We start from the raw sequence: 26781 nt of genomic DNA on the forward strand, positions 1-26781 counted from the left end.
TCTCTGCATCTCTCTCTCTTCTCTCTCTCTCTCTCTCTCTCTCTCTCTCTCTCTTTTCTCGTCTCTCTCTCTTCTCTCATCTCTCTCTCGTCTGCTCTTCTCTCTTTCTCTCTCTCATCTCTCTCTCTCTCTCTCTCTCTTCTCCTCTCTTCTCTTCTCTCTCTCTCTCTCTCTCTCTCTCTCTTCTCTCTCTCTCCTCTCTCTCTCTCTCTCTGCTCTCATCTTTTCTCTCGCTCTCTCGTCTCTCTCTCTCCTCTATCTCCTCTCTCTCTCTCTCTTTCCTTTTGTTTTCTTTATTATCCCCATCTGCTCCATTTTCTCTCTGTTCACAATCTCAATCATCGCAAGAGGCAGAGGGTTCCGGCCCAAACACAAGGCCCAAACCGGACCAAACACCAAGGACCTCAACAGTCTGGAGAAAATAAATACAAATCCACAAACTAACAGAGGAACAATCCACACAAACATAGGCGGGCCTATCAGGCTTAAATAGACATACATCAAGAAACAAAATAAGAGACAGTTGCAACCAATAAGGACCAAACGAACAGAACAGGAAAAAGGGATCGGTGGCGGCTAGTAGACTGGCGACGGCGAGCGCCGAGCACCGCCCGAACAGGCAGGGGAGCCACCTTCGGTGGGAGTCGTGACAATTCATGCAGTTTGCTCTGCTAATTTTCATGCTCATTCCAATTAATTGAACATGACCCAGTTTTGCTTCCGGGGGGCACCAATTCACCCATCTATGCTGAGGCAAGACCTACCCTAAGAAGAGATGAAGTCCCCAGCTCTAAGGCACCATCCACGGCCTGTGGTTTTGTTTTCTGCCACAGTAATAAAGATATCAAAGCTGATCAGGGGCAGAGGGGACATATGTCATTTTAACCAGCCAGAGAGAGAATAGTGCCATTGTACCAAGATCATCTTGTGGGAGGACAGAGCAGAGGAGGGGAGGGGAGGGACTGGTTAGGCAGCAAGGCTTCTGAAGGAGATTTGATCTTTACGAGATGGCGGATCATGCACTTAGATAACCTTTTGGGAGCTATTCTAGCAGTCTGATTTGGGAAGAGCTAAGGAGGGAAGAGAAGGGAAGGAAAGAGAAGATTATTCACAATGTTTTTGTGCGAGTGGTGCAGCGTGAAGACATAGAGGAGTTGAGGGGGAACAGAACAGGGTGGAGTTGTCAGGGAGGTAGCTAGTGTGAAATCTTTGGTCGAGACCCAAGGCCCTTCATTGGGCACTGATCTCCGGGGGGGAGATCACCATTTCTAGTCACTCTTCTTTTTTTCTGATTTGTTTTATTTTCTCCATACCTTTCCCCTACCCATGACTACCCATGACTACCCATGACAGAGGAGTGATCGGGTGGGTGGTTTGGGTTGTTGCTCTCCGTCCCCTGCAAATGATCCCTTTGGAATTCATGCAAAAAGGATCCTGACATCTGCAACAGTCTGCCTCCTTTTCCTTCTCATCTTTATTCCATCTACTTTTAGATGTTTTTTTCTCTCCAAACTGGATGGCTGGAACTGAACTAGCATCGATGAGAGAGTAGCGTTACTCCTTCAAGGCCCAAGTTGAGGCTGCTACTAAAACTACAGGCTGTTGTTTGAATAATCTTTATATAGATTCAGTGATATCTTTGTGCAGATAATCACCTTTTATCACATCCAAGGAATCCAGCTAGGTTTCTGTAAAACATTCTCCCTTGAAGCTGGAATCCTTAATGGTGAATCAGCCATGTTCTTTTGGGATATTTCAACAAACAAAGAAGTTACTGCAAACAAAGAACAGCAAAATACTGCAATGTGGTTAGAGCGGTGTGGCTAGTAACCGAAAGGTTGCTGGATCGAATTCCCGAGCTAAAAAGGTGAAAATCTGACCGAACAAGGCAGTTTACCCACTGTTCCCCTGGTAGGCCGTCATTGTAAATAAGAATTTGTTCTTAACTGACTTTCCTAGTTAAATAAAGGTTAAAAAAAACTAAGAACATGCTTGGCACAAATTAAAGGTTTGGTGACTCCTAAAATCATCAGCACCAATTGATTGATCAACTCATGGAGAAGTGGAGGTAGAGATCTCAGTCGGGGCTGCTAGAATAATCAGAGTCGTAACCAGGAGCAGCAGCCAATCAGAGAGAGGGCCAGGAGAAGGAGCAGCAGCCTTTCAGAGAGAGGGCCAGGAGAAGGAGCAGCAGCCTATCAGAGAGAGAGCCAGGAGCATCAGCCATTGTTGGCCTCTCAAAGGCCCTATTTATGATGTAATGAGATGATTGTTGTTACAGGTAGCAGGTTAATTACACTGGTAATTATCCCTAGCCCAAAGCCTTTGATTGTATACATAGCCCAGATTTCAGGCTTATTGAAAGATTCCTATTGCATGGAACCACAGGCCCCAGCAGCACTAGGGAGAAAATTAGGGACCCTCCCGTCTCAGCGCACTCTCCTTTGTGGGCCCAGGGGAGAGGCTGTAGGTGAGTGGGGTTAGGCTGTGGGGGAGTGGGGAGAGGCTGTAGGGGACTGGGGAGAGGCTGAAGGGGAGTGGAGAGAGGCTGTAAGGGAGAGGCTGTAGGGGAGTGGGAAGAGTCTGTAGGGTACTGGGGAGAGGCTGAAGGGGAGTGGAGAGAGGCTGTAAGGGAGAGGCTGTAGGGGAGTGGGGAGAGGCTGTAGGGGACTGGGGAGAGGCTGAAGGGGAGTGGAGAGAGGCTGTAAGGGAGAGGCTGTAGGGGAGTGGGAAGAGGCTGTAGGGTACTGGGGAGAGGCTGTAGGGGAGTGGGGAGAGGCTGTAGAGGAGAGGGGAGAAGCTGTAGGGGAGAAGGGAGAAGCTGTAGGGGAGTGGGGAGAGGCTGTAGGGGAGAGGGGGGAAGCTGTAGGGGAGAAGGGAGAAGCTGTAGGGGAGTGGGAAGAGGCTGTAGGGGAGTGGGAAGAGGCTGTAGAGGAGTGGGGAGAGGCTGTAGGGGAGAGGGGAGAAGCTGTAGGGGAGAAGGGAGAAGCTGTAGGGGAGTGGGAAGAGGCTGTAGGGGAGATGGGAGAGGCTGTAGGGGAGAGGGGAGAAGCTGTAGGGGAGTGGGAAGAGGCTGTAGGGGAGATGGGAGAGGCTGTAGGGGAGAGGGGAGAAGCTGTAGGGGAGTGGGAATTGGCTGTAGGGGAGTGAGGAGAAATGTAAGGAGGATGCCTTGCTTTGCTTTTAGACCATGTTTTGGGTTTGGCCTATGTCCACTCCTTTTCCTCCCCTAACTCACTCTTTACTGCCTTTTCCTCCCCTAACTCACTCTTTACTGCCTTTCCCTCCCTGCCTTTACTTCCTCTTCTCTTTCCACTACCCCAAACTTACCCCCTCCACCCACTCTTCTGAAGTATGGAGAGATGTGCACTATGGGCCACGGTCAGAGCTGGGCCTGTGAGAGGAGAGAGAGAGAGGCCTAGTATCTGTGAAGAGGTAGGTGATAGTTATCTGCAGCATTCCTGGGATGACTGAGAAGTATCTGCCTGATGGCAGGGTTAGGGGACTAGGATAAGGGAGAGGAGGCAGAGGCGCAGGAGTTGAGCAACCAAATGGCATTGCCTTGCCGGCTTTCCTGCTCTCTTTCCAGCCTGTCTGTCTTCCCACATTCAGGAAAAAAGCCATCTAATTAGAAGCTCTTATTCCACGTAATTTAAGGGAACACTTCATGTGTTTTTTCTGCAGAGACAACTGCACATTACTCCTCATGCACAAGGACCCACTCAGTCAGTCATAACTGCAGCTGTGTTAAGATAGAGCTTTATTTCTCTGGGTGTGTATACAGGTGTGAGAATATTTGGAAGTCCTCTGGCCTGGTGTTCACCGCTGGTAAAATTGTAAAAGGCAGGGAAGCGACACCTGAATTTGGCATCAGGAGTGAAGGAGGGCGGTAGGGAGAGGAGGGTGAGTGTAATTGCTGCGACAAGTTTTAGAGCTGTTAATGACTCCCGGCATAGCGCTCCCAATTTGTCAGCATGCTTGGTGTTTATTAAGCTGTTGTTTTACGGTCCAGTGCAAGGGCTGCTGCTTGTTTAAGCAGAGATCAGGACATTATGACTCTAAAACATCGCTGGCCTTAGTGGTCAACACAATAAAACAATTCCATTTAGGCCTGCCGAGTGGTGCAAAGGTCTAATGTACTGTGCCAGAGGCATCACTACAGACCCGGGTTCGACCCATGAGGCGGCACACAATTGGACCAGCTTTGTCCGCGTTAGGGGAGGGTTTGGCCGTCTGGGGTGTCCTTGTCCCATCGCACTCTAGTAACTCACTGTGGCGGCCTGCGCATGCACGCTGACTTCGGTCGCCAACTGTGCGGTGTTTCCTCCGACACATTGGTGCGGCGGGCTTCCGGGTTAAGCGATCAGTGTGTCAAGAAGCAGTGAAGCATGGCGGAGTTGTGTTTTGTAGGATGCATGGCTCTCGAGGTTCGCCTCTCCCGAGTTCGTATGGGAGTTGAAGCGATGGGACAAGACTGTAACTACCAATTGAGTAGAGAAAGGGGTAAAAAGTCTCAGTAAGGGTTTAGGGCTTTTTAAAGTATGAAAAAATAATATTTTACATAGGAGCAGGAGGATAGGGGCATCTAAATAAAAAACAATGTTTTAGGGATTTAGCATATTGGTAGCATGTTGGAGTGTGTGTTTTGTTATTTGAGGTGTTTCCATATTGCTAGCATGTTGTAGTGTGTGTTTTGTTATTTGAGGTGTTTCCATATTGCTGGCATGTTGTAGTGTGTTGTTTTGTTATTTGAGGTGTTTCCATATTGCTGGCATGTTGTAGTGTGTGTTTTGTTATTTGAGGTGTTTCCATATTGCTGGCATGTTGTAGTGTGTGTTTTGTTATTTGAGGTGTTTCCATATTGCTGGCATGTTGTAGTGTGTTGTTTTGTTATTTGAGGTGTTTCCATATTGCTAGCATGTGGTTGGGACTAGAAAACCTGTAATCCCATGGGCAGAGGGCCAGCCATACCCCTGCCTGCTGGAGTGTGAATAGAGGCACTGCGTGTGTGTGCGCGTGCGCGCGTGTGTGCGCGTGCGTCAGGAACATGTGGTCCCAGTGCCGTAGAGGGCCCTGCGTAAATCCTGAGTAAATAAAAGGGGGAAAGCCTGGACAAAAGAGGAGCCCCCACTGCTTCCCTCATTCACAGCCATTTGGGGGACTGAATGTGCTAAACGCTGCTTATGCCGGCTGAAAAGTTGAGGAGAAAAAGAAGGGGAAAAGAAGGCTTTAAATCCCCCTTCTTTTCTCTCTTTTCTCTCTGGCCAGGCCTGTGAGGGTGGGGAGGAGGTGGAGTTACAGGCAGTGAAGAGAGGGTGAAGGGGGTGTGGGGGTGGAGGTTCAGGCAGTGTGGAGGGGTGTGGGGAGGAGGTGGAGGTCCAGGTAGTGAAGAGAGGGTGAAGGGGGTGTGGGGAGGGGGTGGAGGTCCAGACAGTGTGGAGGGGTGTGGGAAGGAGGTGGAGGTCCAGGCAGTGTGGACAGGTGTGGGGAGGAGGTGGAGGTCCAGGCAGTGAAGAGAGGGTGAAGGAGGTGTGGGGATGGGCTGGAGGTCCAGACAGTGTGGAGGGGTGTGGGGAGGAGGTGGAGGTCCAGGCAGTGTGGACAGGTGTGGGGAGGGGGTGGAGGTCCATGTAGTGTGGAGGGGTGTGGGGAGGGGGTGGAGGTCCAGGCAGTGTGGAGGGGTGTGGGAAGAGGGTGGAGGTCCAGGCAGTGTGGAGATCCAAGGTAAAGGAGGCTGAGATGGCCCCTGCTGTTCCCTCTGTGTCCCACTATTTCCAATGGGCCGAGCACAGTGCCTTGGGGAACCCCCCAAAAAGTCCTCCACCTCATCTTCTCTCCCTCCCCGGTGTGGCAGAGTCGGGGGGGGTTGTAATTAGTCACTTTAACCACAGCCTCTGTAAGCCACTGGCTCCACACTCATGCTCCATTACGCTCGGGCCCAGCAGTGCAAATCCTCTGGTCATGCTCTGAAAGCATACACGCTGCCCATCCAGCCCTATCAGGAGCAATCTGCATGAGTATAATAATAGCATTGCGCTCTCTAAGGACAAATAAGTGTGCTCTATTTTATAAGCCCCACAATGTGTGGTTTAGAATGTGGTTTCTGAATCATTGGAAGAGTTATTACTCAGTCATGAATGGTTTGGGTGTACTGGAATAGTAGGGTAGGACATTCTTGTATTATTGATAGGGCCACAACATGTGTAACTAGTGGTTTCATAGTGTTCTCAGCCCTGGCACCTACTGCATCCCCGATATAGTGTAGTGTATCACACCCATTCTGCATTCACCTGTTATCAGAGACTCAGACCCTGAATGAGGATTTTTTAAATTCATACTGACATTTGCAAAGTGTGGTGGTGGTAGTAATATATTTATATTTACCGTCCTATTGCAGCTCGTTAATGAGCTCAAACCTGAGACCAATTTACCAGCAGGGAGATATCTGAATGCATTTTTAGTAACTGCCTATTGGTGATGAGAGAGCTGATCTGAGTGTAATGTCTCCTGTGCCTGCCTGGTTGTTTACTGGCGTGCGCTCACTCTTTGCGTCCGGTCATTCCTCCCTGCCTATAATGCTCCCTGCTCTCTATCCGTGCATATAAAAACATGAACATAATTTAATTGTGAGCACTTTAAGTCAAGAGAGAAGGGGGTAGAGAGATAGCGAGAGAGAGAGAGAGAGAGAGAGAGAGGGAGAAGGAGGAAAGAGAGGGAGAGGGGAGAGTGAGAGAGTCTTTTTTCCATCTCCAAGGGCACTGCTTTTCGAAAAGTGCCTGAGGCTAAGCTCCAGCACCTCCCCCAGGCCCTCTGCCCGCCTCATAATAGCCATCCCCCATCTGTGTGACACGGGCAGATGATGGGACGCTTCCCCTGTCCCGCTTGTTTTTTTATCCCATTTTTTTTGTTGCAGAGTGCACATCCACACAGGTTAAAATGCCAGAGTTGCCAGGGAACAGTCAGAAGCCATTAGCGTTTGAGACAATTTGCCCTGCAGCACTCCATCTCCGACTCATACGGAAGCAGTGGGGGTGGATGTAAATCACCAGCTCTCCTTTAGATGTAATGAGGTTGTGTAAGTTGGGCCCTTCTCTTCTTCTTTCTTTCTCCTCCCTCACTCCTCTCATTATTTGATTATTTCCATCTCTTTGGGCCAGCCTTCACATTCTTTCCACTTCCTGTGTGTTTGTGTACACATTGTGCAGATGTATATTTACATGTTTACCTATGTATATCATAAGAGAAGCTCACATACAACATCCCCTGTTGGCGTGCAGTATGCATATGTACACGATGTATGATGGTAGGAGTGTGTGAAAGAGAAAGACAGGGAGACAGAGAGAGACCAAGAGAGAGAGCGACAGACAGACAGACAGACAGACAGACAGACAGACAGACAGACAGACAGACAGACAGACAGACAGACAGACAGACAGACAGACAGACAGACAGACAGACAGACAGACAGACAGAGAGAGAGAGAGAGCGAGAGTGAGAGTGAGAGAGAGACAGAGAGAGAGAGACATGCTGAAAACCTGGGAGTCTGGTTTCTCCCTTGCGGGTCGGGGCAGGAGGGAGTGAGCAGGGTAATGAAGTGACAGGTCAGTCTGTAAATACGCACAGGTCGCCCCAGCCCCAGCCAGGGGAAGGCTATCGCATTGCAGTGAAAATGGAAACGTCAATAAAATGAATCTGCCAGCCTTTTTCCCACTGTGGCTCTATTGGATGAGCCGGATAACTCCCAGCAGGAAATTGATTTGGAAACTAGCTCCCAAAAAACAACAAAAACTCTAATACCCCAACATAAAAAGACTAAATCTTAACATTATTTAACCAAAAAAGGCAGCACTGTGAAGTGCAAAAGAGTGTGAGGTCCACTCTGGTTGCTGGTGTTGTTATTGAAGTCGAAAGCAACACTGGGGGAGTTAGACTAGTCCCTGCTTCTGGGTCGCATTTCTCAGGAAGCCACACATGGTCAGGCAGGCGCTACGTCTAGGCCCCAGTTTATTGTTTTAGGCTTTCCTGAACAAGGATTCGTACTTAGCGTGGGATTTATGGCATTTGCTGCTAATGAATGCCCATTCTACAATTTTCACACTCCCAGGCGTGCCGCGTCCCCTATTCCCACATGTCCTTCAGAGCTCCTAGCTTCTTTAGCTCCACACAGGGAGGGAGCACAAAGTCGCCACTTCTCTGTTTTCCTCTGTTGTGTGGCTCCTGCGCTAATGATGTGGAAGGAAAACACAGCAGACAGACAGACAGGCAGACAGACAGACAGACAGACAGACAGACAGACAGACAGACAGACAGACAGGCAGGCAGGCAGGCAGACAGACAGACAGACAGACAGACCGGCAGACAGACAGGCAGGCAGGCAGGCAGACAGACAGACCGGCAGGCAGACAGACAGACAGACAGGCAGACAGACAGACAGACAGACAGACAGACAGACAGACAGACAGACAGACAGACAGACAGACAGACAGACAGACAGACAGACAGACAGACAGACAGACAGACAGGCTGGCAGACAGACAGACAGACAGACAGACAGACCGGCAGGCAGGCAGACAGACAGACAGACAGACAGACAGACAGACAGACAGACAGACAGACAGACAGACAGACAGACAGACAGACAGACAGGGGGAAAAAATGGAAGGGGGAAGAGACTGAGGAGAGGAGGAGGGGGAAGGGGGGGGAGAAAGGCCTTAATGCTGCATGTCCTTGTATTCTTCATTTATTTTGATTACACCACTAGCCCGGATCCTTCTTCTTTCCTCTCTTTTTTAATGTTATTAGTTCAAACATTTATGCAAGATTAGGGCTTGTATAGGTGCCCATGATTGATGTCTCCCCAAAAACAGGAAGACATGCAAGTCTGAATTTTGAGAATGTCGGGGTTCTTCTCTGCCTTAGTGGAGTTTTGCTGATCCATTATTTAGATGCCCTCAAGGAAGGCTTTCAAGGCATTTGTGCCTGGGGGCAAGAAAAAATAACTATGACTGTTAAAAGTAAATCATTTTTACTAATGCACAGTTAATGGCCAGAGAAGAAGAGAGAGAAAAAATACAAAGATGGAAACTTCGGTTTAAAGGAGAGAGCCTGCCTTGATATGCCAATGTTTTCTTCCTGAAATCAAACACTGTCGGACATTAATGCAGGGAGAGAGAGCCGCCTGCCATGCTAATCTTGCGGCGGGAGGGGGAGGTGTCGCAGGGAGGGAGAGAGGATGGTGGTGAAGAAGCTGGGGGGGGGGTTCGACTCTAGTCCATTATGTGCATCGAACTGCAACAATGAACCAGCCCAATGCACACCCCACTTCAATTCACATTCAACGTCTGTGGTTTGTTGCATGTGTGGACATGTGTATATGTGTGTCTGTTCATAAGACTCCCTTCTCAGTCCATCCAGGCCCTCTGGATCTGAAAAAAAAGTCATTACATTCTGTCAAACCTGTGTATATAACTGAATGAATGACATGAGTCCTAATGGAAGTCATGTAGGTCATGTAGCCCCAAACCTGAAGCCTTCTTGTTGATTTTCTTCTTCTTTCTCCTACTGAACCGTCTGGAGGGGGAAGTGTTTCTGCTTCTAACCAAAGCAACTGTCCATCTATTCCACTCTGCTGGTCTGGGTGGAAGACCTCACCTCTCGTTTTTTGTTTAAATGTAGTTGTTGAACCTTTATTCAACTAGACAAGTCAGATAAGAACAAATTCTTATTTACAATGACGGCCTACCAAAAGGCAAAAGGCCTCCTGCAGGGACGGCGGCTGGGATGAAAATAGAATAAACAATACGCTATAAGTAGAGGACACAACACACAACAAGAGAGACAACACAACACTACATAAAGAGAGACAACACAACACTACATAAAGAGAGACAACACAACACTACATAAAGAGAGACAACACAACACTACATAAAGAGAGACAACACAACACTACATAAAGAGAGACAACACAACACTACATAAAGAGAGACAACACAACACTACATAAAGAGAGACAACACAACACTACATAAAGAGAGACAACACAGCACTGCATAAAGAGAGACAACAACACTACATAAAGAGAGACAACACAACACTACATAAAGAGAGACAACACAACACTACATAAAGAGAGACAACACAACACTACATAAAGAGAGACAACACAACACTACATAAAGAGAGACAACACAACATTACATAAAGAGAGACCTAAGACACTTTCTATATACTGTAAACCCCTATCCCTCTGTGCCTAAATCCCACTACCTCTGTGCAGGCATTGGTATAGGCTACTACTGAGTAGGCTTTGGCATAGTCCTCCATCTAACTTAGATAACCCACTGGGCTGGCATTAGCGTCTTATATATATTAGGCTTCGCTTACTAGGGTTCTATCTACCCCTTTGTGTTGATACTGCCCAGGCTTACTATTGGTCCATCTTCTGTCCTAGGCTGCTATTTAAACCTATGTCTTGTTTCTGTCTAGGAGATGGTTTAGAGAACAGCGTGGCGTCCCCTGGCACAGGTGATGACGACGACCCGGACAAGGAGAAGAAGAGACAGAAGAAGCGCGGTATCTTCCCCAAGGTGGCCACCAACATCATGAGGGCGTGGCTGTTCCAGCATCTCACGGTGAGTACCCACATAGTGGAGCACCTGTCGTACACAGACACTCACATGTACGAACCGTGAGATGCTGGAACAGACACGCCCTCATGATGTTTGTGGCCATCTTGGGGAAGTTGCCGCATGTACACATGCACATATATACACACTCACGTACACACACACACACACACACACACACACACACACACACACACACACACACACACACACACACACACACACACACACACACACACACACACACACACCTGTCACTCAAGCTCGGATCAACTCATTCAAGTCAATCAGACATCCCAGTTTGCTATGCTGAAAAGCCTCAGAGATGTGGATGTGGAGCTGACACCTAGCCTAGCGTTACATTGCCGTCAGCAGTCCTGGCCACTGGTTTGTCACATACTGGATATTGTCTCTCAATGCACTATTGGCGCTTTGTTTATTCTAAACTGACAGCTATGGGGAAGGGTTTTCGATTTGAATCAGGTTCATTCTTATAGAGGGAAGTGTGTGTGTGTTTTATATGTGTGTTATGTCAGTGTCATTTCATTGTTAGCATTGCTTTTTACATTAAAATAAAACTAATAGAGACATGTTTTGATAGCACTTATGTCTTGAGCATTAACAGCACAAACATGTTGTTGAATTTCCTGTAAATACCCCCCAAATGGGCCAAACTGGCATCCATCTAATACCTCGGTGTTACAAGAAGAGAACAGAACAGTTTTATTGTAATTATGAACCTAAAATGTGGAGCTTTTTTTCACTCTTGATGGTTGTTTAAAAAATATATATATGGAGAAGACATTCAAATATTCATTCAGTCTGTTTGAGGTTAAGATGGCAGCTCTCCATAGCTCAGAGGAGCTTGTTTGTTTGTTTCGGTCTCTCTTTGCCGAACACTTAAATCAGACATCTGACAACGGCTCATTCACTTCAGTAGGCAAAGAGTGATGCTACACCTTGGATGAATTATTCAGAGGACACAATGATTCTGTGGATCATTTTGGAAATGAGTCTGTGTGGGTAGAGGGTGTGGGGGCTATGTGGGTGGAGGGTGTGGGGGCTATGTGGGTGGAGGGTGTGGGGGCTATGTGGGTGGAGGGTGTGGGGGCTATGTGGGTGGAGGGTGTGGGGGCTATGTGGGTGGAGGGTGTGGGGGCTATGTGGGTGGAGGGTGTGGGGGCTATGTGGGCAGAGGGTGTGGGGGCTATGTGTGTGGAGGGGGTGGGGGCTATGTGGGTGGAGAGTGTGGGGGCTATGTGGGTGGAGGGGGTGGGGGCTATGTGGGTGGAGGGTGTGGGGGCTATGTGGGTGGAGAGTGTGGGGGCTATGTGGGTGGAGGGGGTGGGGGCTATGTGGGTGGAGGGGGTGGGGGCTATGTGTGTATGTGCTTGCATGTGTGTGTGCACGTGTGGGTGTGTGCACACTCTTATTAGTAGGGTGGGTCCCTGTTATGCTGCTGTAAAGTCAGGATTCACTGAACAGAGTGGGTGTGTGCAGTGAGGTGATGCAGCTAGCCAGGAAGCATGGTCAAAGAGAAGGGAGTGTGTGTGGGGAGGTGGGAGGGATGGGGTGGTCATATCCCACCTCCCTCTATGATGTCAGGACATTATCAGAGCAGAGGTCTGTATTGATTTGGACAGGGAGGTGGAAGGGACACACAAGCTGGTGCCTGGTGACCATGTGGACTTGTTAGAATGGACAGAGTGATAGTAGAAGGGGGGAGGGGGTGAATGGAGAAGAAGAGTGAGAGAGGGAGCCAGGGCAGGTCAGAACCTTAGGATGATCCTGACCCTCTCACTTAAGAGGGTCAGGTGCCCCCTGCTGTACCCCCATTGCCCGCGTTTCCCAAAGCCTCTGCCCCCCTGATTACCTAACCAGCAAATACAGCCAGCAAATACAGCCTAATTGAAAGGGCTGTAAATCCATTAAATATTGGTCAGGGATAATCAGGAGTGATTTAATCACTTTGATCTATTCAGGAGCAGTGGTACTGCATCAGCACAGCCATTAGCCTCACGGCAACGCAAAGCACAGTGCTTATTATTCTCATCATTATCTTCATGTTTTTACTGATGTTCATGGCTAGGCTACATCTCCTAGGCTGTATATTTCTCCCCAACCCACAGAATAGAATGGGCTTCATTTTGAAAGCTGACTGCGTGTGTGAGGGAGAGAAAAAACGAATACAAAAAGATCCCCTCTTCTTTCGCCCGACATGAGATGAAGTTGGACGATAGTTTAATGGGTGAAGAAGGGAAGAGGGGGGAAAAAAGGGGTGAACATTTTGGAGGCCTTCTTTGAGCCACTTAACATGGTGGTTAGACACACACACACACACACACACACACACACACACACACACACACACACACACACACACACACACACACACACACAGACACACACACACACACACACACACACACACACACACACACACACACACACACACACACACACACACACACACACACACACACACACACACACACACACACACACACACACACACACACACACACACACAGACACACACACACACACACACACACACACACACACACACACACACACACACACGTCTCCTGGTTAATTTGGTGTGCTTGTACTAATTAGACATTTCTGGCTTTATTGAGGGATCATTAGGCATCTTTCTTGGTGACTTGAGGAATGCCTGATTGTAGGTCTCTCACAGTTCCAACGTTTCCCTGCTCCAAAAAAGGAGAGAAAGAAACACAGAAGGCTTTGCAGCCTCTCCAGCAATTTCCTTTACAATTTTGTTTAATTAAATTGAAAGAGTGGAAAGGGGAGAAGGAAAAGAAATCCCAATAGATCGAGTCCAGGGGCATTTTTTTAAATTCAGAGAAGTAGAGCTTTTAAGACTCCTCTTTTCCCACTCTCCTTCATTACCTTTCCTGCTTTTAGATGTTTTCTCAAATCTTTATTTGGCTGTTTTGTGAGACAACCAGGCCAGTCTTATACAAGCAATAATCCCTCCCTTTTAACCTAGCTTCATCTTTTTTTCTTAGAGAAAGAGGGCTAATTGAATTATCCCCCTCTACTCTACTCTAGCCCCCCAACCCATACACACTCACACACATACACACTCATTCACCTTTTCAATTAATTTGTTAAGCAAATGTATTTTCCATTTAAGGATGCGTTTGTGCTAGGGTGAATTCATGGGGACTTTGGCCCCTGAATGGCCTATTGCGGCATTCTGCCATTCACACATTCATTAACTGAGGCAGAGAGTGAAAGGGAGCGGGGCTTGTATTTTCTCCAGCATGCTAGCTTCTCCTCCATGAGAGCGACCACAGGGGTCTCCTACATATGTTCTCAACATCCAGCCATTGTCACCTCTTCTGAAAGAGCTCAAAAGGACGGGACCCCCTTCACACCGCGAAAAACAACACAGGCCAACAGTAACAATTGTTGGCTTTTGGATTCAGTATTATAACTAAATCGCATCCCCCTCCCCTCCCTCCCTCCCCTCCCCAGCCTCACCCCCCCTCCTGGGTTCCCCCTGACCTCACACTCTCATGGGAGAAATCACAGGGCGGCTTTCTTCATCACAGTCAGATATGGAAAATAGTCTTTCTTCAATTGGCACTTGCCCCTCAGTCCTTCACCGGCCATCCGTCGGCCTTCAGTCAGCCCAGGGAGAATGAAGCGCAGCGTTCTGTGTGCGGCAGCCGAGATCTGATATCTTCTGTATGTAATGAATACGCCAGCAATTATTCTATAGAGTTATTGTGATAAACCCAGCCTCTTTCATGCATGTATTCATCTAGCAGCAGAAAGCACGCGAGCTGGCATCTTTTAATGTCCCCGGTGGAATTGGCAAACTGCTGGAGAGATCAGCTGGCATAAGCCGGGAGTAGAGGGCCAGAGACAGGATCTCCCTCCACCCCTCCCTCCCTTTCTCTCCCTCCTTCTGTCTGAGTTTCTGGATGTCTTCCAGTCACATTAAGGGAAGGGAAATCCCAGACTGTTGGTATAAGCTTTTCAATATTACAGGGAGATTATGTTATCAGAAAGGTAAACTTCACCGTTAGGGGTAAAATGGTCGACTGCGCTTCAAAGGCATGGAGGCAGAAAGGGGACGAGAGGGAGGGAGAAACTGGAGGAAGGCTCTAAGGAGAGAAGAGAAGACAGACAGGGTGAGATAGACAGACAGAGAGTGAGGTTATGTTGCTAGGCTAACTGCTAGCTGGGAGGTTTTCCATGGTAGTAAGGGGGCTGCCCCTTTGTTTGGCGAAGACAAACTCTTGAGTTATCTTAATTAGCCTTTTGGCGCCCTCAGCCTTCCTCTTTTGTAGCTCCCTGCTAGCCCTCTGTTAGGCCCCACTAGACATTGCTAAGACAAGGGTCGACTAGGCAATGAAAACAGGAAGCGCTCAGATACAAAGATACCACTCCGGACCTGGCCTTGTCTTTTGACTAATCTAATCCCTCAAACACCTATAAAAATAAATAGGGGACCTCAGGAGCAGACCTAGTGGGACTAGTGAGTGAGTGTGTGAGAGAGAAAGAGACAGAGAGAGAGGTTGAGAGAGAGAGAGAGTGATGCAGTCTGTGAAGGAAGGAGTTGCCCTCTCAGGCAGGCATCAAGCGTCTCAGGTTTTGTGCTGGGCCGTGCACCCTTTGGCCGGGGTGTTTGGGGAAATGCTGTTAAGCTGCTAAGCCAGGTGTATTGCTCCCCTGGGCTCTCTGAAAGGGAAGTGATATATCCCATGGTCCTCCATAGAGCCATGCAACACTTTCACATGGGTTACTTTGAATTCTGTTTTCTATGGAGCCCTGCTGCATATCGACTGGTATCTTAGCACAGGAAGAGTTGCAGCAATGAGACAAGACTGTAACTACCAATTGGATACCACGGAATTGGGAAGAAAATGGGGTAAAAGTAAAACATTTTTCATTAAATAATTATCACAGGAGGTTGGTGGCACCTTAATTGGGGATGACAGACTCGCGGTAATGCCTGGTTGTGGAGTCAGGGGAATGGTATCACATGGAACCCATGTGTTTGATGCCATTCCATTTCCTCCATTCCAGACATTATTATGAGCCGTCCTCCCCTCAGCAGCATAATTATTGGGCCATTGAGAAGATATGATCTATATCATGTAGATTTTTATCTCCTACAATCATGTCTGTATGAAGACATCTGTAAGTCAGGGTAAGAATGCCATGAGTGTCATGTCATTGTGACATGGTGACTGCCATTGAATATAGGGATCCATGGCAAATTGGTTACACAAACATGGCTTTCAATGGTAACATAGGCAACAACAGCAATGGTAGAGAGATGTCAACTATAGTATCAACCCTGTTAATATAGAGCTTAACAAGAGTGATGACGCGATGAGTAGATGAGTAGGCCATCACAAACATCATTAGCAGACGAACACAGAACAGACAGGGCCAGCGGTCACTCTCCCCCTCAACCTAGCATTAGTCTCCATGGAGACCGGGTGCTATCCCCAGGTCGTGCCCCAATGGGGAATGGCTCTGTAAACCGGAGAGACATAAAATAGCCTGGCTAGCTAGGTCATTCTGGAGACATGGGCTTGGAAGTGTTGGCAAAGTTTGATAACGCAACTTTTTCACAATCGATAAACAAGTGCTCTAGTCTGCCCACTAAAAAGAGAGGGTGTAAGTTGTGTTTGAGTAGACTAAACATTCAGACTCCCTCTCTCTCTCTCTCTCTGTAGTGTTCCCTGTCTGTCTGTCTGTCTGTCTGTCTGTCTGTCTGTCTGTCTGTCTGTCTGTCTGTCTGTCTGTCTGTCTGTCTGTCTGTCTGTCTGTCTGTCTGTCTGTCTGTCTGTCTGTCTGTCTGTCTGTCTGTCTGTCTGTCTGTCTGTCTGTCTGTCTGTCTGTCTGTCTGTCTGTCTGTCTGTCTAATCCATGTGTATTGTTATGGCCACCGTTAGTGCCATTTCACTGGTACACCCCACATCCGCAAACAGTTTGAAATTCAAAACAGTTCTCATTTTACAGCACTGTTTTTAAAGCTGTCTATTCCTGATTTTGTTCGCCTATACAATTTATTTTCCACTTAAGTTGGACATGATGTTTTCTGTTTAAATGGGATAAAGAGTATGTTTCCTGCTGCTCTGGTATTCACTGGACGGTAGTGGTTGCCTTTTCTCTTCTCAGCGAGGTTGTCTTGTGTCTTGTGAGGTTCAGGAGGGGGGTGAAGGGGGGGTTGATGGGGGTTCTTAAGGGGTCACAGAGGTTCTGGACTGAAGGAGGCCCACATACTAATCTGTCATGTGCTCGTTTGCCATGTAGCCCAGAAGTCAGTTCTCCAGTCACCCATGGCAACCCAGGCGACAGTTTGGTTCACCACCGCTGCATGCCCCCCCCCCCCCCCCCCCAAGTGTGTATGCGTGTGCTTTCACATACCACATGTCCCCAGGCTTATGTGTCTATAAGAAAGAGTGTCACCATATATGGAGTCTCTATCTCTGCCTGAAGTTTACAAAACAAAAGTGAAGCGAGAGGAGAATGGCAGTGTTTTGAAAATCACTGAAGTAAAGGATAATGAGTGAAATTAAGTTTCAGGTTTGCTGAGGTAGGAACTTTTGTTCCATAGTGTGTTCCTCTAACTAACGCTGATCAGGTCGGCCACCCTGGAACGAGGACACAAACCATCTGTTCATCACTCGCCTTGTTCAAACATGGGCCTGTGAAGATGGGAAGCCACCGTATGGCCAGTCAGTCCCCATCGATAAAGACACAGAACTAAACCTTCCACCAGAAGACAAACCCATGACAACCAAAAACTAGACCCAAAAACTAAACCCAAGTGTTTTCATTTCAATTATAGGAAATGCGTGTTGACTTGCAGAATATAGTTTTCTAGGGATTTACAAGAACAATAAATATTTTTTTCACAAGAGGAGAGAGAAAAAAACTCCCAGAAAGTTTAGAAGCGGTATCCAGTGACCCCCCTTCTGTTAGGCTGTATAATTACATGACAAGCCACATCAACCTTTGGTCGTTTCATGTTGGAGTCTTTTTACACTAATTCCCAGTGGTGTTTGTGTGCCGTAATTGACAGAGCCTTTTTTATGATACACACAGCCCTGTAGTGCTTAGCTGGCTGCTCCACAGGTTTAGGGAATAACAGCCCTGTAGTGCTTAGCTGGCTGCTCCACAGGTTTAGGGAATAACAGCCCTGTAGTGCTTAGCTGGCTGCTCCACAGGTTTAGGGAATAACAGCCCTGTAGTGCTTAGCTGGCTGCTCCACAGGTTTAGGGAATAACAGCCCTGTAGTGCTTAGCTGGCTGCTCCACAGGTTTAGGGAATAACAGCCATGAATTGTTTCCCGTCCTGACATCAGACCTTTTCACTTGGCCACCTTAATCCAGATCTGTCATAGTTCCACTTCACAGATTGACAATCCAGGCTCACAGCCATGGAGAACACAGAATACAGCACAGCACTGTTGCAGTTGTTTAACACCTGCTGTGTGTATGTGTCGGTGTCTCACATAGTTCCTCATTTGCTTTCTAGATAAACAGTGTTGTATGCTGTTTATTTGAGTTTACCCTACCTGGTATTAACAGGCAGTTGTGAGGACAGCGTCTCATTCCTTCTCCCTCTCCCCCTTCCTTTCTTCCCTCCCTCCCTCCCTATTGTTAATGCACCGGCCTGCTATTCACGCCTTAATGCTCCTTGTTTAATGAAGTAGCAGAAATGAGTCCTTTCGCTAAGGAGATGTTTAAAACACGTTGTTCACACTGTTTGGAGGTGATTAAGCCATGTGAAACTCTACAGCGCCTGCCAACAGAAAAACAACACCCCATAACAACAATAAAAGGACAACAAGTGGATCCTGAAGGGGCCCATGTATGTATGTTCCTGTTGATTTTTGCAGCCACCGAACTTAAAGAAAATCATATTTGAGAAGTTTGAATTGTTGAGTAAATTCCCCAATTTCTAACATAATACTCCTCTTCTCTAAGACCTCATGCTTCAGCGAAAACAGGACTCAGCTACCCCCTCAACCCTCCCTCCCTCACACTGACCTAACCCACTGCTGCAGTCATAACATTGATCCATTGGCTAAGGCCAGGCCTAGCTGACGCTTTGGGACACAAAAAGTGTATGATGTAATGGACTGGGGAGGAGGAGGTAGGGCAATCTGCGATACAGTATACACATGGTGCCCCATTGTGAGAAAACTCAAAACCAAGACAGGCACTGGTACAGATGGAGAGGCCCAGATTATCTGAGGTTTTCTTTGTCCTGGTTTTTTGTACTCCATTGCAGATTGTGTTAGAAGAATGTGTTTGAGGCTTTTAAATCTTCTCAGAGAGTAATTTTCCCAGACCTCTCCTTCTCCCAACCTCACCCTGTCTTCCCTCTCCCCTATCACACCCTCCTCTGTTCCACGCCTCATGCTCAGGCCAGAGGGGGTTTGTGGGAAAATAGGAAAATAGGAAAAGCCCCCTACAGGCTATCAGTCAGTTGAATCAGCGGTCGGTGGTGTGTTGGGTTAGTGGTGACCAGCTAAATGAGATACTGTAGTTTAGCTGCTTCTGAGCTGCAGGCCCAGCCCAGAACCCCCCTTTGATATTCATCGAACACCAGGAGAAGGGGAATGCAGGGAGAAAGGAGCAGCACGAACATGGAAGTAGGAAACCAGGCTAAAGGGTAAGGAGGGAGGAGGTTGAGGGAGGAGGATGGGGAAGGTTGAGAGGGGAGGGGTGAGGAGGGGGAGGTTGAAGGATGGGGGAATAGGGCACAAATCAAAAACAGACCCAGTGCTGTTTCTCTGTTTGGTTTGGGACCAAATCCCACTCCTGGCATTTTGTCAGTGGTGGAAAGTACTTAAGTAAAAATATTTAAAGTAGTGCTTAGGTAGTTTTTAGGGGTATCTGTAACTTACTTTACTATTTATGTTTCTGACAACTTTTACTTTCACTTCACTACCTTCCTTAAGACAATTGTTAACTTTTTGCTCCATACATTTTTTGACACCAAAAGTAGTTACATTTTGGATGCTTAGCAGGACAGATAAAGGGTCCAATTCACACTCTTATCAAGACAACATCCCTGGTCTTCCTTCTGCATCTGATTTGGCAAACTCACTAAACAGACAACATCCCTGGTCTTCCTTCTGCATCTGATTTGGCTGACTCACTAAACAGACAACATCCCTGGTCTTCCTTCTGCATCTGATCTGGCAGACTCACTAAACAGACAACATCCCTGGTCTTCCTTCTGCATCTGATCTGGCAGACTCACTAAACAGACAACATCCCTGGTCTTCCTTCTGCATCTGATTTGGCAGACTCACTAAACAGACAAGATCCCTGGTCTTCCCTACTGCATCTGATCTGGCAGACTCACTAAACAGACAACATCCCTGGTCTTCCCTACTGCATCTGATTTGGCAGACTCACTAAACAGATAACATCCCTGGTCTTCCTTCTGCATCTGATTTGGCAGACTCACTAAACAGACAACATCCCTGGTCTTCCTTCTGCATCTGATCTGGCAGACTCACTAAACAGACAACATCCCTGGTCTTCCTTCTGCATCTGATTTGGCAAACTCACTAAACAGACAACATCCCTGGTCTTCCTTCTGCATCTGATTTGGCTGACTCCCTAAACAGACAACATCCCTGGTCTTCCTTCTGCATCTGATCTGGCAGACTCACTAAACAGACAACATCCCTGGTCTTCCTTCTGCATCTGATCTGGCAGACTCACTAAACAGACAACATCCCTGGTCTTCCTTCTGCATCTGATTTGGCAGACTCACTAAACAGACAAGATCCCTGGTCTTCCCTACTGCATCTGATCTGGCAGACTCACTAAACAGACAACATCCCTGGTCTTCCCTACTGCATCTGATTTGGCAGACTCACTAAACAGACAACATCCCTGGTCTTCCTTCTGCATCTGATTTGGCAAACTCACTAAACAGACAACATCCCTGGTCTTCCCTACTGCATCTGATTTGGCAGACTCACTAAACAGACAACATCCCTGGTCTTCCTTCTGCATCTGATTTGGCTGACTCCCTAAACAGACAACATCCCTGGTCTTCCTTCTGCATCTGATTTGGCAGACTCACTAAACAGACAACATCCCTGGTCTTCCTTCTGCATCTGATCTGGCAGACTCACTAAACAGACAACATCCCTGGTCTTCCTTCTGCATCTGATTTGGCAAACTCACTAAACAGACAACATCCCTGGTCTTCCTTCTGCATCTGATTTGGCTGACTCCCTAAACAGACAACATCCCTGGTCTTCCTTCTGCATCTGATCTGGCAGACTCACTAAACAGACAACATCCCTGGTCTTCCTTCTGCATCTGATCTGGCAGACTCACTAAACAGACAACATCCCTGGTCTTCCTTCTGCATCTGATTTGGCAGACTCACTAAACAGACAAGATCCCTGGTCTTCCCTACTGCATCTGATCTGGCAGACTCACTAAACAGACAACATCCCTGGTCTTCCCTACTGCATCTGATTTGGCAGACTCACTAAACAGATAACATCCCTGGTCTTCCTTCTGCATCTGATTTGGCAGACTCACTAAACAGACAACATCCCTGGTCTTCCTTCTGCATCTGATCTGGCAGACTCACTAAACAGACAACATCCCTGGTCTTCCTTCTGCATCTGATCTGGCAGACTCACTAAACAGACAACATCCCTGGTCTTCCTTCTGCATCTGATTTGGCAGACACACTAAACAGACAAGATCCCTGGTCTTCCCTACTGCATCTGATCTGGCAGACTCACTAAACAGACAACATCACTGGTCTTCCCTACTGCATCTGATCTGGCATACTCACTAAACAGACAACATCCCTGGTCTTCCCTACTGCATCTGATCTGGCAGACTCACGAAACAGACAACATCCCTGGTCTTCCCTACTGCATCTGATCTGGCAGACTCACTAAACAGACAACATCCCTGGTCTTCCTTCTGCATCTGATTTGGCAGACACACTAAACAGACAAGATCCCTGGTCTTCCCTACTGCATCTGATCTGGCAGACTCACTAAACAGACAACATCCCTGGTCTTCCCTACTGCATCTGATCTGGCATACTCACTAAACAGACAACATCCCTGGTCTTCCCTACTGCATCTGATCTGGCAGACTCACGAAACAGACAACATCCCTGGTCTTCCCTACTGCATCTGATCTGGCAGACTCACTAAACAGACAACATCCCTGGTCTTCCCTACTGCATCTGATCTGGCAGACTCACTAAACAGACAAGATCCCTGGTCTTCCTTACTGCATCTGATCTGGCAGACTCACTAAACAGACAACATCCCTGGTCTTCCCTACTGCATCTGATTTGGCAGACTCACTAAACAGATAACATCCCTGGTCTTCCTTCTGCATCTGATTTGGCAGACTCACTAAACAGACAACATCCCTGGTCTTCCTTCTGCATCTGATCTGGCAGACTCACTAAACAGACAACATCCCTGGTCTTCCTTCTGCATCTGATCTGGCAGACTCACTAAACAGACAACATCCCTGGTCTTCCTTCTGCATCTGATTTGGCAGACACACTAAACAGACAAGATCCCTGGTCTTCCCTACTGCATCTGATCTGGCAGACTCACTAAACAGACAACATCCCTGGTCTTCCCTACTGCATCTGATCTGGCATACTCACTAAACAGACAACATCCCTGGTCTTCCCTACTGCATCTGATCTTGCAGACTCACGAAACAGACAACATCCCTGGTCTTCCCTACTGCATCTGATCTGGCAGACTCACTAAACAGACAACATCCCTGGTCTTCCTTCTGCATCTGATTTGGCAGACACACTAAACAGACAAGATCCCTGGTCTTCCCTACTGCATCTGATCTGGCAGACTCACTAAACAGACAACATCCCTGGTCTTCCCTACTGCATCTGATCTGGCATACTCACTAAACAGACAACATCCCTGGTCTTCCCTACTGCATCTGATCTGTCAGACTCACGAAACAGACAACATCCCTGGTCTTCCCTACTGCATCTGATCTGGCAGACTCACTAAACAGACAACATCCCTGGTCTTCCCTACTGCATCTGATCTGGCGAACTTACTAAACACACATGCTTCGTGAGAAAAATGATGTCTGAGTGTTGGAGTATGCCAACGGCTTTCAGTAAAAATAAATTAAACAATAATATGGCTCCATCTGGTTTGCTTATTATAAGGTATTTGAAATGATTTGTACTTTTACTTTTACTTGTGATACTTAAGTATATTTTACTTAAATACTTTTATACTTTTACTCAAGGATTATTTTACTGGGTGACTTTCACTTTTACAATTGGGTACTTTTTCCACCATGACATTTTGTTGTGTGATTTTCCCCTCTACCTTTTCCCTCCCCTCTGTTGCTTTTCTTTTGCTCTGTGCTTATTCCAGACAGGGGATTCCTTCACAGTGTGTTCCTTATAACTATGAGCCAAGCCTCTTGTTCTCACCTCAACTCCCCTTGCGCTCTTCCCATCTTCATTTTTTCCATGCAATAATACGGCTGGCAGACTCTTTTGACACCAGGAAGTACAGTTTCATACAATCCAAGCAGCTACTCTTCCTGGGGTCCAGAAAAATTAAGGCAGTTTATACAGTTTTATTTCACAACACACTGTGTGCCCTCAGGCCGCTACTCCAACACTACCACATATCTTCAGTACAAACTCCATGTGTACTTTTGTGTGTATGCATGTGTCTGTGCCTATGTTTGTGTTGCTTCACAGTCCCTGCTGTTCCATAAAGTTTATTTTTATCTGTTTTTTGGTCAAATTTTACTGCTTGCATCAGTTGTTTGATGTTGAATAGAGTTCCATGTAGTCATGGCTCTATGTAGTACTGTGCACCTCCCATAGTCTGTTCTGCACTTCGGGACTGTGAAGAGACCGCTTGTGGCATGTCTTGTGGGGCGTCTGAGCTGTGCGCCAGTAGTTCAAAAAGACAACTCGGTACATTCAACATGTTAATACCTCATAAATACAAGTAGTGATGAAGTCAATCTCTCCTCCACTTTGACCCAGGAGAGATTGGCACGTGTATTATTAATATTATCTCTCTATGTACACCCAAGGGCCAGCCATGCTGCCCGAGTCACTTTTTGTGGCACCTGACCACACAACTGAACAGTAGTCCAGATGCGACAAAACTAGGTCCTGTAGGACCTGCAGGACCTGCCTTGTTGATAGCGTTGTTAAGAAGGTAGAGCAGAGCTTTATTAAAGACTGACTTCTTAGCTACTGTGGTATCAATATGTTTTGACCATGACAGTCTAGAATCCAGGGTTACGCCAAGCAGTTTAGTCACCTCAACTTGTTACATTTCCACATTATTTATTACACGATTTAGTTGAGGTTTAGGGTTTAGGGAATGATTTTTCTCAAATACAATGCTTCTAGTTTTATAAATATTTAGGACTAACTTATTCCTTGCCACCCACTCTGAACTAACTGCAGCTCTTGGTTATTAAGTGTTGCAGTCATTTCAGTCGCTGTAGTAGCTGACATGTAATAGTGTTGAGTCATCTGCATACATAGACACAAAGCCAGTGGCATGTCATTAGTAAAGATTGAAAAAAGTAAGGGGCCTAGACAGCTACCCTGGGGAATTATGTTGGAGAGGCTTCTGTTAAAGAACATCCTCTGTGTTCTGTTAGACAGGTAACTCTTTATCCACATTTTCCAGCAGCAGACTATGATCGATCATGTCAAAAGCCGCACTGAAGTCTAAAAAAACAGACCCCGCAAACAGACCCCTCGTCAATTTCTCTCAGACAATCATTAGTCATTTTTTTTAAGTGCTTGTTGAGAGTCCTTCCCTATAAGCGTGCTGTTTGTTGTCAATTTGTTTACTGTAAAATAGCATTGTATCTGGTCGAACACAACTTTTTCCAAAAGTTTAACAAGGGTTGGCAACAGACTGATTGGTCAGCTATTTGAGCCAGTAAAGGGGGATTTACTATTCTTGGGTAGAGGAATGACTTTTGCTTCCTCCAAGCCTGGGAGGCACACACAGTTTCTAGTAGGCTTAAATAAAACCTATGGCAAATAAGAGTGGCAATATCATCCGCTATTATCCCCAGTAATTTTCCATCCAAGTTCTCAGACCCTGGCGGCTTGTCATTGTTGATAGACAACACAAATTTTTTCACCTCTTCCACACCCTCTTTACGGATTTTAAAATGACAATACTTGTCAGATGTACTTGGGTGTAGTGTCAACGTTTGTTGCAGGCATGTCATGCCTAAATTTGCTAATCTTGCGAATAAAAAAATCATTAAAGGAGTTGGCAATATCAGATGGTTTTGTGATGAATTATTTTTTTTCCCAAAATTAAGGTGCGCCTTAAGCTTTGTACTATCATAGTCATGTGAAGGAGGGAAACTGAGAGTGTGGGTCAATTTGTTGTGTTTTTCTCCCCTGCCACTTTTTTGACTGAATTTTATAGCCATTCCCCATATGTCACCCCTTTACACACAATGCATTGGTCCATCCATAGAACCGTAAGGCCATGTGAATCTGAGCGTGTGTGTAGGTGTAGGTATGTATCTGTTATCCATTGAGCAGGCCTAGTTCAGAGGCTGGCTTGTTGGCGGCCACATCTACTAAGATCAGAGGCTACACAGATGAGCGCATACGATATGAAGCCCCGCCACCCGCCGTATCAAAAAATAGCCCAGCTGCCCAAGAAAGAAGGGGAAGGGGATAGAAGAAAGAAGGAAGGGAAGAAAAGGAATCAAAGAAAAATAAATAAATAAATCCAAATCTAAGTAGAGCAGGCCTTGGCTCCAGATGTGAATCTGTGTGAATATTGATCGTGGGGGAGAGAGAGCTAGTCACCTATATCCCCAGGGCTGGTGCGACTCACACACAAAAAGCCTCTCGCTAAAGCTCATAAACCGAGCTTGTACAATTATTTAGATAAAGAGAGCCTGGCGTGCCACCGTATGCCTCGCAACCCTGCACCTCCTCCTCTCTCCCTGTTTCTTCTCCTCCTCTACCTCCTCCGCCTCCTCCTCCTTTACCTCCTCTTCTTCATCCAGCGTGAAGACGTAAGCAGGGGGGAAAACCTGTAATTATCCACACTTTTCTGAATCCCTCCTTAATGTTCATTATTGAAACCAGCGGCAATTACAAGTTCAAAGAGGTTTAGAGGACCAGCAACCCGCATAATCAGGAGAAAATTTTGCGCTGCTCATTCGTCACAGCAGAACACACACACACACACACACACACACACACACACACACACACACACACACACACACACACACACACACACACACACACACACACACACACACACACACACACACACACACACACACACACTAACAGGAGTGAATCATAGACACAGTGACAGGCGTCAATTTCCACACAGGCAGAATCTCAGCCACCCCAGGGCGCTACCGCAGCTCAGGACCCCAAATCCTCTTATACATTGCTTTTGTTTTTCCCCACTGTGACAAAAACCCCAACAACAACATCTTAGCCCAGACTGATACTACACTATACCTCCTATCTTTGCCTTGTTTAGTGTGTCTTGTTCTGTTTGTATTTCCAGCCCCCCTACCTCTATCTCTATCCTCCCCTCTCCTCCTTCCTTCCCCTCCGTCATCCTGTCTTCCTGTCTATCCTTCCTCTCTATCTCTCGCCACCTCTACTCGGCCGGCTGGTTTCTGCCTGCAGCACGTGGGAGTGTGTGTTTCAGGCCGGTCCCCGGAGGTGCATCTCTGTTACCTTTGGGGCTGGGTCACAATGGCTAATCCTGTCTTCAGGTGCCTGTACAGCACACTGAGAGGAGAGACAGGAGAACCGGAGGTGAGCTCCTGTTACAGGAGTCCCTGACCAGGGGTCACCACAGGCACACACACAGTGGTAGCCACAACATACACACAAACTCGCGTATGCGCACACATGCGCACACACAAGCACATACATACACGCACACACATCAAGCCCCCACTCATCATCCCCAGGTGGCTTAGCCCCTCTCTCCCTCTCTCTTTATCTCACCACTCTACTCTTTTTCTCTCTCTCACTCTCTTTCTTTCCCAGATCAGTCAAACTCTTGTTCGCATTAGGGGATCCCTGATATGATCACCGTGGGGAGCTGCTC

General features: G+C 47.1%; 1 protein-coding gene across 3 annotated transcripts in view; it reads left to right on the top strand.

Moving 5' to 3' along the window:
- LOC109904182 (homeobox protein Meis2) overlaps nucleotides 1-26781 on the top strand; it is a 130104-nt gene that overhangs the window by 47435 nt on the left and 55888 nt on the right. For 2 of the 3 annotated variants that reach the window (XM_031788020.1, XM_031788022.1), the window contains exon 8: nucleotides 10489-10634. In XM_031788020.1, coding sequence (XP_031643880.1) covers nucleotides 10489-10634 — 146 coding nt within the window. The remainder of the gene's footprint in view (nucleotides 1-10488; nucleotides 10635-26781) is intronic. The other variant, XM_031788021.1, reaches the window with a different exon arrangement.

Source organism: Oncorhynchus kisutch, linkage group LG14, assembly GCF_002021735.2.
Source record: "Oncorhynchus kisutch isolate 150728-3 linkage group LG14, Okis_V2, whole genome shotgun sequence".
In the NCBI taxonomy this organism is placed as follows: Eukaryota; Metazoa; Chordata; class Actinopteri; order Salmoniformes; family Salmonidae; genus Oncorhynchus; species Oncorhynchus kisutch.